Genomic DNA, 16316 nt, shown 5'->3' with positions numbered 1-16316 from the left:
TTTAGCATTTGAAACTTCTTCTCTTTTAAATGATATTCTCATAGAAAAATTAAATCATGATGATTTAACAACAAAATCATCTTTGCAATATAAATCCATTAAAAATCAAAACAAAAAATTACTTGAAGAAATTAATGCATTGCAAAACGATAAAACAGAAATTTTGATAGAGAACGAAGAACTTAAAAATAAAATTAACAACATTAAACTACAAAACCAAAAGGATATAACTGATCATCAATATAAAATTAATCGAATTCGAGATGAATGTAAACAAGTAAAAGAACAAATAATTTCGGATTCATTAACACTTACAGAATCATTAAACACAAAAGAATTAACAATTCAAAAATTAATAAAACAGAAAAACGAAGATAAGCAAACAATTAAAAACTTAAAAGAACAATTACAGCAACAAGAAACTATACAAAAAGAAAACGAAACAATTAGAAACAATTTTGAAGAGAACTCAAAAATAATTTTACAAATGAAAGAAGAAATTAATACATTAAATTCCAAATTACAAAAGACAAAGCAAAACGAAAATAATTCATCAATTAACATATTAAAAGATCAATTAAATGAAGTTAATTCTAAAAATGAGCAATTAAAACTAATAAATCAACAATATTTATCACATTCAGAAATATTAAAGAATGAAAACGAAACATTAAAAAATGAAATAAATAAAATTAAACAAAACATAAAAGAATCAAATCAAAAGATCACAAACATACAAAATTCGAATTTAGAATTATCTTTTAATAATAAATCTCTTCTTCAACAACTTGAAACAATAAAATCCGAAAATGATCAAAGTTTAAATGAAATTGAAAATTTTAAATCAATTATCAATACACAAAAAGATGAAATTTCTAATAAAAATCAGACAATTTTAATGTTACAAAATCAAATTAATAAATTATCAACTTCAACTAAATATGAAGAACAAATTAATACATTAAATATGAGAAATAAATCACTACAAATGCAATTAAATGAATCAAATGAAAACATTAAACAAGTTAATCAACAATATATCGAACTATCAAATTATATAAAACAATTAAAATCGAAAATTTCAAAATATAAAATAAAAATTAACAAATTAAAAGAAGAATGTAATCACTCACAAACTCAATTTTTAAAAGAACAAAATTCATTTCTTCAAGAAAGAAATTCTTTTCTTCAATCTTCATTATTAAAAGAAAATGAACAATTACCAAAAGAAAATTATTCAATTTCTTCTATAGATAAAATTGATGATAAATCAATTTCATTGCTAGAAAATGAAATAGAAAAAGAAAATGAAATAACATTAAAAAGATTTATAATAATGATTGCAGATGCATTAACTTTAGATGTGAACCTTTCGGATTTAAACAATGAGATTTATAGAATATTAAACATTATTAGAGATGAACACATTGGATCTGTATTGAATAGATCAAGTCTTTCGGAATCAGTTTCATATTCTATGCCCCTTCTTCCAAAAATGGATGAAATAGATAGAGAAATAAATAATTTAAAACAAAATATGTTCGGGAATTAAATAAAGTGTTTTTATTTATTTTTTTAAACATTTTTGTTGGGTTTCTGAATTTTAACCGCTGAAGTCACAATCGTTTATTAAGGTGCACCCCGCGAGAAATGGAATGAAGTGACAGTGATTCATATTCAAATCCATGAAGATAAGGTTTTACAAACAATAAAATATGTGTTTGTAATTACGACAAAAGATTAAATCATTGGCAAATACAACAGGAAAGAATGATCATTTGGGTTCTCAATTTTGATATCGCTAAAATCTTGTCACTTTTAGTCAAAATTCAAAAATGAATCATATTGAAGCAAAATTATTCTTCTCAATGGGAAAATCTTCTTTTAAAATTATATAATATTCTACAACTCTTTGTAAATATTTAGCTTATAACAATATTGCTTGGAATATTATTATTCATGAGAATATTTTCATTTTACTTAAAATTTTAGGTTTGAGAAGAAAATTACAGTTAAGTCACTTCACTTAATATATGTCGAAACCAGGGTTTGAAATCCTTAAAGACTATCCAAAAGAGGGTCCAGAAGTACCTGAGCGTCAGAAGGTTCATCGTGAAAAAGATAGACATGTTTCAGGAACAGGTCGAACAGATCGTATCAAAAGACAAGGAAGAGGTCCAAGCAACTGGGGAGATCCAATCAAAGACTCTCTTGCTGCTAACGAAGAAGTGATCGAGGAAGAAGAATTAGGAGAAGAAGAGGAAGAACACAATGGCGAACAAAAAGAATATGTTAATCCTTCACAATATTTCGAAGACGATGATAAAGAAGAAGGAAAGAAGCAGGTGAAGAAAGTGATGAAGGTTGACCCTAAATATGCCGGATGCGTTAAAGGAAGCGATGATGTCCAAATTGTGGAAGAAGAAATGAAGTTTGATCCTGATGCACTCCCCAAAGCAACTAAGGTAGTGACAAAGAAGAAGCCAAAAAGGAAGTACGTTCCTGAACAGGAAGAAAGTTAATTTATCCAAATGATGAGGTGCTCATCAACAGAAAAACAAAACAAATAAAGTCATGCAAATAATTTCTATCTTTTTTGTTTATGTGTTGTCTATTTATTTACTCATCATAAATATTAAAATTAATTTTTACAAAAATTAATTTGAAATATAACACTGTAAACTTGATGCGTTTCCCCTAGTGCAGAAGTTTATTTTAATGAGAAATTTCTTTATGCAGCTTTAATTATTAACTGATTTTTTTTTTCTAATTTATAAGCGACATAATTTTGTTGGTGAGATTCCAGGTGCGCTTGATGTTTTAAATCTTTTGTTTGTGAAATAAAACTCGTTAGATGTTTTTGTCTTTTCTCTGTTTTTTATTTATTTAAATTTTCAATAGTTTATCTTTGTTTGGTAGTAGCACTTTTCCAAAGTCCCAATCTAATAAAAGATGTTCCAACCCATTATAAACGAAATTATAGCTTTTTTTAAAAGCTTTTTTTCAAATATTTTAGAATGGGTTCTTACAGTAGTTCTTGTTATAATTGCTGGAATAATTGCAAATTTCGTTGAACCAGTACACAACAATGCTGTTTTTGAAAATTACAATGAGCGTTATCCATACACAGGTGAAACAATAAAGAACGCTGTTTTATTTTGCATCATAATTATTTTTCCATGCATTGTTCTTGGAATTCTTGCTCTTATTTGTCCACGCAAAATCGAACTTGGTCTTGCATATCTTTCACTCGCGCAGACACTTGTGCTTACTCTTCTTATAACAGAAATCTTAAAAGTCACAGTTGCTCGTCCTCGACCAAATTACTTTAGTTATTGTGACTTTGACACCAACTCTAAAGCTTGTCATGGCTCCAAGTCACATCAAAAAGATGCTAAAGTCTCATTTCCAAGTGGCCATGCATCTAACTCATTTGCATCTGCAACTTGGTTCTATCTTTTCCTTGTCAAATTTCTTCCAAGTGGGCCTGAGCTTTGGTGGGTTTTGATTAAGTTTATTCCAATCGCTATTGCAATTGCAATATCAGCAACTCGCATCACAGATCACATGCACCACGTTTCAGATGTTGCTGCAGGTGTTATACTTGGAATCGGGATCGGAGCTGCAATATTTAGCGCTCAGCAAGGCAGAATATTTTTGTCAAAGAGCCGTCCTTTTGATCCACTTGCACAACTTTAAAAGCAATTTATATATTATTTAAATATCTCAATAAATATTTATAACTTAAATAATTTAATGATAATCTATTTCCAAATTTATTCACCACAATAGTAGAAAGGATGAATAATTCGTTCTCCTTTTTGTCATTTACTATTTCTTGAAAAGCATTTCACAAGTAACTGATGTTTTGGTATAATATCAATTTAAAAAAATGTTTTGAAGGTTTAGAAAATTGAATTTTAATCAATTTTTTGTGCTGTTACCCAAAAAAATAAGGATAATAATATATCGACATATTGCCCCAATGAATGAAATTAAATGTTAAAACATAACATTTTTAAAAACAATTTCGCCACGCACATAACAACAAGGTATTATCTCTTCAATCATATATAATAGGCGGAATTTGATTTACTCTTTTGAATTAACGGTTTCGCGGGCGTTTTTGTCTCAAAAATCTTGGTCGTAAAAAAGTCCTTGTCAGAAAGTTTCAGATGGCACCTCAAAATTGTTAAAATCGGACGTTAAAATTGTGTGTTGGTCATTCATTTCCTGAAATGGAAGAAGATGCACAAGAAATCACATACACTGTGAAGGAAGGCGAACCTGCTGAAATCAAGTTTGGTAATGAAGGCCTTGAAGCTTCTTTTGCAATCGCAAAAATTGATAAAGTTGATCCAAAGAACCCTACAACTTTGAAAGCAGAATTTCTCGTTTATCCATCAGAAGATGATCAAGAAAAAGGTGCAACCCCAGATTTAGAACAAATGGAACTCGCAAAATTTGATGATCCATCCAAGCTTGAAGTTGATATTCTCTTTCTTACTTCCGATGAAATGAAGTCAAAGTTCATTGTAGAGGGCCCAGGTGTTGTTACAGTTCAAGGATTGGTTGCTCCAGAAGGTACTTTTGTCTTAGATGATGAAGAAGAGGAAGAAGAAGAAGCAAACGAAAATAAGAAGTAAATCACTTATTGATTTTTTTTGAAAGTAACAAAGTTCCAGTTCCATATTATTCAGAAACTTTCAAATTATATTTATAAATTTAAAAAGATTACATATTAATATCTGTTTGAAAAATTATAAAGCAAACGTCCATTATTTTTTTTTATTATCTCAATAAAAAATGAAATCTTTTTAATGTTTTTTTTAAAATCCCCTGTTTTAAATTTTTGACACAGTTTCTTAACTGTATTAAAATAAGATGAATTATGCTTAAAAAAAGATATTTTGATTATAAAGATATTAGGAAAGTAAAATTTACAATAGAATATGATATTTTGAATAAACAAAACTATAAAGCCGAAATCAAGTGCAGAAAAAACATTCTTAATTTCACTTAGCATGTCAGGACAATGTCCAACTATATAAAGTCTCATAAGCCTTTGAGAGGTGGATGGGACGTAGGCCCAGATGAGTATAAGGCCCTTGGATTTATAGTTGGATTACCACCAAATTTATATGTTCCTCAGACAAAACCGATTGTTGAAATTTCGCAAAGATTTGAATCATGCGATTCTGGGTTTGTAGATTCTGACAGTAGCTTTACAGTACAAGAAAGGCAGTATCTTTTTCAAGCAGGTAAATGCGTTCGTTGTTATGTTCGTGATATTCCACCAAATATGGATAATGAAAAACTTAAACGTGTTCTCAATCAGAAATTATTCCAAAAGCGCATCACATCAAATCCCGAACCAATTAGTCGAGTTTTTATTAATCCAGATCGTCAATTTGCTTTTGTTGATTTCGACAAAGCAAAAGATGCTGAACGATTCATAGAACTCAAAGACTCACTTGACATTGAAGACCACATTATACGCATTCGTCTTTCCACAAAAGATGGGACCAACAAAGCATTTGATCTCCCTCCTGATATGCAAAACAGTTTTATCATCACAAATCTTACATTAACAGATACAGAGAGCGACATTGAGAAACTTGTATCCCAATTTACTGACGTAGCTCAAATCAAAATTCCACGAATTGATGGTGTTCCACTTGGACATGCAATAATTGAACTCAAAGATGATAGCCTTACGGATTTAATCATCATGAAACTTCGTAATATTGGTGTGTCATGCTCTCGTTGCTTTCCTCGTCTTGGGCAGCCGTTGAGAGAGCCGATGGATTCGGACAAACTTAGTCAAATTCATTTGTTTGGAAAACCGACATCTGACAAGTATTCAATTTTGCCTAAGGACAGCTCATGCTACACAATCGCTGATGCGCTTAATCTTGACATTGACATTTCGTGCATTACCGAAGACGTTCCTTTTTGTAATTGTAGGAGGTTACGCATCTTTAATGTTACACGTTCTTCTGATCCATCAGAACTTGACATGGCTGTAGCAGATATGAAAGAAGAATGCTCTGTATTCGGTAATGTGATTAATGCTTTTGCGGATTTGCAATGGGATTGTTTGGTACCACAAATACATCCACCAATTGTTGTAGTATTTGAGGATTGTAGAAGTGCAAATGAAGCACAGAAAGGAATATCAGGGAGGAGGTACAACGGGCTTACTGTTATAACTATGTTGGAAGAAGAAGAATAACCATTGTTTATTAAAATGTTTGAAATTTTTATATTATGGTGTCTTGGCTTTTTGAAAACATGGTTAAAAAGGATTGGCCTTGTTGCTTAATTCTTTATTCTTTATGCAAATGATTGCGCTAGTTCTGAAGTTTTGGAAGTGAAGTTTTTGAAAAATACGAAAAACAACCGGAGGTTAAAGCTCTGAAAAAATTGAAAGATACATTGAATTAGGGAACAACATTCAAAAGAAATAATTGACTTAACGATTAAAAATAATTTAAAAAAATGCCTGATAATTATCAATAATTGAATGCAATAAAATGTATCGGCTTTATTGGTGCGGGCAAATTTTGAACTTGATTTCTTTGAATAAGGGTATAAAATCATGTTTTTGATTATGCATTATTCGCCCATGACATTTCTTTGATTGTGAATTAAAGAAAATGATTATATTTTCATTCATTAACACAATTTTTTCGTTTTGGATGTGGCTATCTTCTTAAAATAAATGACAACCGTTAGACCATTCAAATGAGCAGCACAATACTGTCAGGATGGCTCAAGAAAAAGGGATCTAGACAAGGTTTATGGCATCGACGTTATGTTGTGCTCCAAGGGCAAAAACTGTATGTTTTTTTTCTAACTTAACAGAATTATTTCTAAAGATGAAGCAGGCAAAATTGTTGATCAAACTATAACAATTCCACAAAAAGCAAACTGCTCATTAGTTGAAGGATCAACAATTCCTCGTTTTCAATTACAGATTTCTTCAGATACACATTATTTCACAGCAGATTCATTTGAAACTTGTAACAAATGGGTTTCTGCCATCAATGCTGTGGCCAATCCACCACAATCTCTATCAATGGATCAATTTAAAATAATTTCAGTTCTTGGTCGTGGATTTTATGGGAAAGTTATGCTTGTTCAAAAAATCGACAACGGTGAACTTTTTGCCATCAAAACAATCCAAAAGTCCAAACTTGTTGAATCAGGGAAAGAACAGTCCGTTTTAACAGAACGAAATATCATGATGAAAGCACATCATCCCTTTATTGTTAATCTTTGTTTTACTTTTCAGACGGCCTCTAAGTTTTATTTAGGTCTTGAATATGCAGCAGGTGGAGAACTTTTTTATCATATGGAACAACTTGGTGTTATTCAAATTGATGATGCAAGACTTTACGTAGCTGAGATTGGCCTTGCTCTTTCATACCTTCATTCGATTGGAATCGTCTATCGAGACCTTAAACCTGAAAATATTCTCTTCGACGCAAACGGTCACATCAAAATAACCGATTTTGGCCTCTCAAAAGAGATAAATCTGACAGATTCAGCCACAACATTTTGCGGCACATCCGAATATTTAGCGCCCGAAGTTCTCCTTCAAAAGCCATATAGTTACCCAATCGATATATGGGCACTTGGAATTTTGACATATGAGATGATTCTTGGAACAACTCCTTTCTTCGATGATAACAAAGTGAAAATGTTTACTAACATCGTATCAGCAGAGCCATACTTCCCACCTGAATTGGATCGTCGAATTATTGATTTTATCCAATTATTATTAACAAAGAATCCAGACAAAAGGCCAACATTTGATCAACTAAAAGGACATCCTTTCTTTGAAGGATTCGAATGGGATAAAGTTTATAATAGAGAATATCGACCAAACTTTATTCCACAGACAAAAGATTTCTTGGGAACAACAAATTTCGACCCTACGTTCACAACCGAAGATGCGGCAGATTCATTTGTACCTCCTGCATTTGGAAATATTCCTGGGTTTTCCTTTACGGATAGTAATATCAACAATATGGATTAAAATGGAATGTGATTTACTTTTTTGTATAGTATTGAAAAAGAATAATTATTCGCCAATCAAATTCAAGCCTTTTCATAGGTTTACGCGTTTTTTAATTGAAATTATTTATGCCAAAACAACAATTTTCAATTGAAAATCGTTTTTTTTTTGTGTGAAACCAATTGAAAAAGATCCTTTTTCCTTTTTATAACAGTCAAAGTTTTCATTCAAAAATAAAAATAAAAAAACGAATCGCAATGTGCGAAAAATATCATTTCAAGGTTGTCTTTATTGGTGATACAGGCGTAGGAAAAACATCAATTATTCATAAGTTCTTAGGATTGACTCAAAACCAAAGTTCAACCTTGGGAGCGACCTCTTCAAGAATAGTTTCGAAATATAAAGATCTTAAAGTGGTCATGAATATTTGGGACACTGCAGGACAAGAAAGTCTTAGAGATTTGGTTCCGATTTATGCAAAAGGTTCACATGCCGTTGTAATTGTATGTGATCAATCTAAACAAGAAACGTTCGACCATGTGGATGGATGGTATAAATTTATTACCAATCATGTGGATAAATTTAAATGCGTTCTTGTTGCAAATAAATCAGATTTAAAAGAAATCATGAATATTGATGATGCTTATTCATGGGCTGAATCTCATAACATAGATTTTATCAGAACTTCAACAGTTGATGGAACGAATATTAATCCTCTTTTTTATACCATTTCAAAAAAGTTGTATGAACTTTACCAAGAAATGAAACTCAGTAAAAAACCCGAAGAAAACGAAAAAGAAACAAATTCAGAAAAATCCGAGGTAAGCATTGTAAAAATATCCTCGAAGAAAAAAACAAATAAGAAAAATAAGAAACAATGTTCCTAAATTTTTTATCTTTATTTGAATGTATAATTAATAAAAAAACGTGGTACAGTTTTTTCAAAATTATTAAGCTGCAAAATGTGTCTTTTTTTAACAAAACAAAAATTGTTGTTTTCATTGATTATTAAATACCGATTAATTATGGTGAGTAATTTTAAGGCCCTTGGTTAAGCCCAAGACCAAAAAATTGGGGAATAACAACCAAAGAACCATTTTTTTATTGTTGAAGAAAAATATCATGACGGTTTTGATCCACGAATCGACTGAAAATAAGTCGAAACCGTTTATTTTTCAATGTATTTCTGCGGTTAGGCAAAAATGCGATGAAGAAAGAAGCATTCAAAAGTCAGCTTCAAGTGGATTACACCAAGTAAAATAAACCGCACAATTACGATAAGGCCATCCCCTGCTCATAACGGTCACGTATTTTCAAAATTGAGTTTTTCTGTGTTATATTGCAAAAAAATTTTTCGACCATCGAGGCTTTTTAAAGAAACATTATGTTTTTCTTCTCAAGACCTTTTATTTATTTCATTATCCTAGTTTTATCTTCCACATATATAAGTAATAAACCAATTAATTCTACAATAAAACATCAACTTCTTATCGAGTTTAACGAAGATATGAAAAGTATTTACACATACAACGCTAGCACAGTTTATCAAGAAGAATATCTCCAATATAATAAAAATTTTAAAGCATCTTTTAATAAAGTTTGCTTTTTTTCTGCAAAATCAAATAAAGTAATACACAACAACCAAGAAACCAAATGGCGTTTCAAATATTCCATTTCATTAATAGATACTTTTAACATGTTATAAAAATTTTTCTATTTTTTTAAGTATATTTAGAAAATGTTTTAATTTTTTATTTATTTTAATTTTATTTTTTTATATTAAAAGAAAATATTTTTCTTTCCAAATGAATAACAATAGTAAACAAATTCAGAATTTGTTTTTTATCATTTATATTGTTAATAGTATTGAAACTCATAATTCAGATAATAAAACACTTATTATTAATGAATACTCTGATTTTGATGATACGCAAAAGAAAGAAGCAGAACATATTTACATATATTGCGAAGCATCAGATATTCCTTCAAATGCATTTTCAGAATGTACTTTTCTAACTACAGTTTATATCGGAAATTTCATACAAACTATTGGTAGTTATGCGTTTAGCTATTGTTATAATTTAACAACAATACTAAATGGTAACAATGTTACATATATTAGAGACTTCGCTTTTTCAGATTGTACATCGTTACATAATATTACAATTCCAAATTCAGTAATAATAATTAATGAATGTGCGTTTTCAAACTGTGTTAGTTTAGAAAGGATTATTATTGGGGAAAATGTTACAACAATTTTTGGCAGTGCATTTTCATCATGCATTAAATTAAAGTATATTTATATCTCAAAATCAGTTAACAAAATTTATGGCAATACATTTTCAGGATGTGAATCACTCGAAATTATTAATGTTTCAAATGATAACCAAAACTATGCAAATTATTATAACGACGGAGTTTTGTATGATAAAAAGCATTACGACAATTGTGAGGTATCCTCCATCAAATTCACAAGAAAATTATCAACTACCAAATACAGTTACAGCAATTGGAAATACAGCATTTTCAAATTGTTTATCATTATATAATATTATAATTAATGAAAATATTACATCAATTGGGAATTCAGCTTTTAGTAATTGTTACAATTTAAGCAATATTGTAATACCGAATTCAGTTACATCAATTGGGAATTCAGCTTTTTATAATTGTATATCATTGAATAACATCACAATACCGAATTCAGTTACATCAATTGGGAATTCAGCTTTTTATAATTGTATATCATTGAATAACATCACAATACCGAATTCAGTTACATCAATTGGGAATTCAGCTTTTTATAATTGTATATCATTGAATAACATCACAATACCGAATTCAGTTACATTAATTAGGGATTCAGCTTTTAGTAATTGTTACAATTTAAGCAATATTGTAATACCGAATTCAGTTACATCAATTGGGAATTCAGCTTTTTATAATTGTATATCATTGAATAACATCACAATACCGAATTCAGTTACATCAATTGGGAATTCAGCTTTTTATAATTGTATATCATTGAATAACATCACAATACCGAATTCAGTTACATCAATTGGGAATTCAGCTTTTAGTAATTGTTACAATTTAAGCAATATTGTAATACCGAATTCAGTTACATCAATTGGGAATTCAGCTTTTTATAATTGTATATCATTGAATAACATCACAATACCGTATTCAGTTGAAATTCTTGAAGCATATTCATTTTCAGGATGTACATCACTTTTTACAATTGTTCTTGGCGAAAACATCAATAACATTAAAAATTATGCATTTCAATCGTGCACAAATCTTCACTGTATTTATTTTAAAGGTTCAACATCACCAAATATTGAATCCAATTCATTTCAGGATGTACCTGCTGAAGTTGTGATGACACTAACATCATATAACAGCGAAAAATTTGGCGATTTTAATGTTTCTAAGGGATCAATCATTTCATCATGTCTTCCAACCGCAGAAACATTAACAAAATCGAATACATTTACTCAGTCAAATTCATACACAAAATTGAATACATTCACACAATCAAATGCATTTTCTTTTTCCAGTACATTTACTGAATCAAACACATATAACACTTTTTACGTAATATTTACAAATTCTATTTCTGCTTTAACTATTTCTCATTCATTTACTTTGTTATATTCATTATCTAATACGCAAACAATAAGTATTTTTAATTCTTTCCCAACAAATTCTTATTCTATTTCTAAAACAAATTCAAATTTCACATATATTATAACTGAATTTATTTATTATAATTATACTATAGTCGTTTATTCGACTTATTATAGTTTTTATTCTAATTTTTTCACTATTTTTTATATAAATGAAATAGATGAAAATGATAGTACAAATATTGTGGTAATTGTATGCGTTGTAATTGTTGTCGTAATTATTATTGTTGTGTTACTCGTTATTTTATTAATTCGATTAAGAAATAAAAAGCAAATTAGTAATCCCGAATCAAATGATTTGGAAGATGAAAAAGAAAATGAAACAATTACAACATTTTCATCCGAACTTCAAATGAATAATATTGAAAATGATCCATTCGCAAATGATTTTAAAGAAGATGACTTTATGAAGCAAATTTAATTTTAATAATTTGAAATAAAAAAGTTCGGTTTATTTTTTTTTTTTTTTTTTTTTAATTCCACTTAAAAGTCAAAAAAATTGTTCTGTTATAAAAAGGAAAAAAATGAGCTATTTAATTTTTGGTGTGAATATTTTCGAAAAATTTTTGAATAAATAACAACGAAATAAATTACTTGATAGTTATATATTTTATTATAATATTGTTTTTGTACATAGGCTTCCTCCCTAACTCAGTTGGTTAGAGTGTCAGACTGTTAATCTGGAAGTCGTGTGTTCGATCCACACGGGAGGAGATTTTTTTGATTTTTCATGAATATTGATTTTTTGCGTCCGAGAACCCGATTTTCGGAAATAACTCCCCCAGGGCACTCGATTGATACCAATTTTGTTCGGTCGGAAAAATTATCAGATAAATAAAAAAAAAAAAAATCCGACACTACTCATGAAATAACGGCACAAGACCACAGGATAGAACCGATTATTGAAGAGGAAGCCCCAGACCTCGAACAAAAAGAAAATGATGAAGATTTTGTTCTTGAGATTAATCAAGAACTTCCATTTCAACAAGAAATTTTATTAATACGAGGTCGTCATTACCACCCAACACCAACAAGCCCAGAAGGAACACCATTACCTCCACCACCAAATTGGGTGATTATTTCATCAGATATTAATATTCTCAGATTTTTACCTATACAATGTAATGACTCGAATGGGGCTATTCTAGCACGAGGACAAGCTATTATTCAACATGATATATTAAGAATTAATACCCACAATCCTCCCATTCCTACAACGATAGAGGAATTTGACAGAGGTCTACTCGATTTACGTCCTATTATAGGACCAAACAGACTTAGAGAATCCCCGTTTAGATTATTTTGGAATGATGAACAGATTTCTCACATTAGGAATGAAGCTCAGATCATTGTGTATAATATTCTTAATCAACAACAGATAAATATTAATTCTTCTAATAATACTTGGAATTTATTACAAATTAATTGCAATTATGATTTTTCGAAAAACTTTATAAACTCATGTTCACCAGTTCAAAACAATACCAAAATTGGTTTTATTGCATTTGGTCAAGATAACAGATCAATTAATCAAAAATAATGCAACTTTTAATTTTACTAATTCACCATTTGTTGAAGAAACAGAAGATATTCAAGCTCAGGCTATTACTTATGATTTGGATTCAGAAGAACCTTCATTTGAACCCGAACTTGAATTTCCAACAATAAATTCTGATTCTCAAGATTTTCAAGTTACTCCATCCTTTAATCCCGGAAATATCACAACTGAATCAGATTCATTAGAAGTTATACCTAAGAGAAACATTTTAACTGCTAGTCCTAGAATTGATAAATTACATATCAGCAAAGTTAATAACATTATAACAGAAGATGCTCAAATAGATAACTTAATAAATAAACCAATTATTAATACTATTACTTCCAACCCGATTAATGAAGAACATAAAGTAATACCTATTAACAAAACTATAATTTCTGAACCAATTAATGAAGAACACAAAGTTGAACCATTAAATAAAACTATAATTTCTAATCCAATAAATGAAGAACATAAAGTTGAACCAATTAATATAACTAAAACTTCTAAACCTTTGGTAGAAAGTCATATTAATGAACCAGTATATACAACTAAAACTTCAAATCCTATATCTGAAAGTCATGTTGTTATACCAGAGTATCAAAACGTTACTTCAACCCCAACTGTTCTTTCTCACGATATCAAAGTTATTGAAGGTTGTAAAACTTCAGTAGCTAATGTTGAAAGTTTAAAAAGCTACTGTTAATGAAGTGGATTTAACTTATGATGCTGAAATTCCTCAAATGAAAATCAATATTATCAAAGAAACTAAAACAATAGATGTTATAGTCCCAATTTTGGAATTTAATTATATTAGTGTTCCAAAATTTTTAAAAATTACTAATTTATCTACTTTTTCTTCAGATGATTCAAATTACAATGCTTCAGATACTTATTCAGATGATAATGTTAATCATATTACTTCTACTGATACTTCAAATAATGATCCATCAAATAATCCTTCTTTTCCTGATCCTTCTGATTCAGAGGGTTCAGATGATTCAGATTCCGGAATTGATGATATTAGTGATTTATTACCAGATGATATTATTTATAATAAATTAATTAGTGACTTAAAACTTTGTAGATTACCTGATGATATTAAAGATTTTATTAATAAATGGAAGAATTTAAATAACTTAAATTGTTGGAAACATGAAGATATTAATTTAGCTAAACAACCATTAATTCATATTATGATTAGAGAAAATAAATGGTGTGCACCAGGTCAATTCCCTTGTCAATGTGAATGTTATAAATTAACTAAATCAGGTAATGATTTGATTAGTCATATGACTAAAGTTCATAATCATAAACCTGATCAAAATCATTTATATGGTTGCATTAAATATTTAATCAATAATGATTTATATTGGAAATTAATTTATGAAGAAGATAAACCTGAGTGTTATCGAAATAATGTTTACGTTTGTCCAATACCTAATTGTAAATATTTTTCAAATACAAATAAATCCCTTTTCTCTCATATTACTTATTCTCATAAAGATTTTGAGAAAATGAAGAATTCTATTGGTTGGTTTTGGTCTACAATGTTACAATATGTTAATACTTACGACATAAATTCCTTCATGTTTAGATATAATTAAACTTAAAGAAGGTTTTGTTTGTAAATATTGTGAAACATATTGGACTTCTGATTCTAAAGGTTTACATAATCATTGTAAAAAGAATCATGCATTAAATACTATTGAAGGTACAAATTTACCTTATTATAGAATTAAATGTTGTCCTTTAATGTATTTAAATTTTAATGAAACAGAATTAGAAGTAATTAAAAAAGATATCAAAGATTATGAAGATAAAGTGTTTATGAGTAGAACAATCACAGAAAGAGAAAGATTAGCGGTCAGAGAAATTCCTTTCATTTTAAATAATGAACAAACAAATGCTATGGAACAAAGACAAAGAAGAGAAGAAAATGACCGTATTAATTTAAATAGAGATTTACAATTACAAGCAATTCAAAATTCCCGAACATTAAATTTAACTCCTCCAGATCAAATACATCCCCCAGTAAATTTAAATTTAATTAATAATGAATTTGATTTAAATAAAATTAAAAATTTAAATAGAGACCAATTATTAATTTTAGCTAGAAAATGGACTTCTGATAATCAAGAACAAGAATCTCAATTTATATCATTACCTAAAACTTGGGGTAAAAAATAAATTTAAAATTAGAGCTAAATTACCAGATTTATTTAAATATAAAATCGAACCTTTAATAGAAATTTGTAAACCTCAAGATTATAATAATTGTAACGATGAAGATTTTTTATATTTGGGAAGGTTGCCTTTCTAAAATTAATATGTTAATTCGTGATGAATTAAGAGATATTTTAAAAAATTCCGTTGAATAAAATGTTAAACAGAAGGAACACAGTAGTCACTAGCACAGAAGATAGAATAGATCTTCGTAACAAAGAAATGGAGACACATAATTTATGTAAAATTACGTTTTGGTTAAACAAATTTAAAGATTTATATCATAAGCCTCAATCTCAATTTATTCTTAATACAATGTCTAAACTTCAAGAAAAGATTATTAAAACCATCAATTTCCTCCCGGATGAAATAAAATCTATTCTTGAAATTAATGAGCCTCAAGATATTATAAATCTAATACAATCAGCGGAAGACTATTATGAAAATAAAATCAAATTCATTGATGCTAAAATTAAAGAAAATCAAGTTAGTAATAATAATAAAAAAAAATCAAAACTATAAAGGTTTAGTACAAAATCTTTACATGGAAGATTCTAGTAGATGTTTACGTTGGTTTATCACTAATAATACGACTCCTGAATGTAACTTAAATCCTGAAGATTTTATGATGGAATATGGTAATAATTGGAGTCAAGAAAAATTTATTAATGACTCCCAGGAATTTGATTTTAAAGATATTATTAACCCTAATAGTAATGAATTATTATTAAATTATATTTTTGATGATGATAATATTAAACATGCAATTTTTCTAGATCTAATGCGGCTGCTTATGGTCCCGATGGTATTTCTAATTATATTTGGAAATTAGGAGATACTA

At 28.8% G+C, this 16316-nt stretch overlaps 4 protein-coding genes across 4 annotated transcripts; all 4 read left to right on the top strand.

The window, feature by feature from the left end:
* Positions 1 to 2033: 2033 nt before the first annotated feature.
* GO595_009288 (lipid phosphate phosphatase 2-like) lies at positions 2034 to 3699 on the top strand (the record flags this gene model as incomplete). The annotated part of the gene is made up of 2 exons (XM_067922958.1): positions 2034 to 2517; positions 3032 to 3699. The coding sequence occupies 2 exons, from the start codon at positions 2034 to 2036 to the stop codon at positions 3697 to 3699; spliced, it is 1152 nt and encodes a 383-aa protein (XP_067770290.1).
* Positions 3700 to 4238: 539 nt separating this feature from the next.
* Positions 4239 to 4646, top strand: GO595_009287 (uncharacterized protein; the record flags this gene model as incomplete). The annotated part of the gene is made up of 1 exon (XM_067922955.1): positions 4239 to 4646. One exon carries the CDS (start codon positions 4239 to 4241, stop codon positions 4644 to 4646), a length of 408 nt encoding a protein of 135 aa, XP_067770289.1.
* Positions 4647 to 5035: 389 nt separating this feature from the next.
* Positions 5036 to 6235, top strand: GO595_009286 (splicing factor U2af large subunit B; the record flags this gene model as incomplete). Its single annotated transcript, XM_067922954.1, has 1 exon — positions 5036 to 6235. One exon carries the CDS (start codon positions 5036 to 5038, stop codon positions 6233 to 6235), a length of 1200 nt encoding a protein of 399 aa, XP_067770288.1.
* An 846-nt stretch (positions 6236 to 7081) lies between these two features.
* On the top strand, positions 7082 to 8044 carry GO595_009285 (AGC family protein kinase; the record flags this gene model as incomplete). Its single annotated transcript, XM_067922953.1, has 1 exon — positions 7082 to 8044. One exon carries the CDS (start codon positions 7082 to 7084, stop codon positions 8042 to 8044), a length of 963 nt encoding a protein of 320 aa, XP_067770287.1.
* Positions 8045 to 16316: the final 8272 nt, after the last annotated feature.

The sequence above is a fragment of the Histomonas meleagridis genome, assembly GCF_020186115.1.
Source record: "Histomonas meleagridis strain 2922-C6/04-10x chromosome Unknown contig_9, whole genome shotgun sequence".
Classification (NCBI taxonomy): domain Eukaryota; phylum Parabasalia; order Tritrichomonadida; family Dientamoebidae; genus Histomonas; species Histomonas meleagridis.
This window is presented reverse-complemented; position numbering and strand designations above follow the sequence as displayed.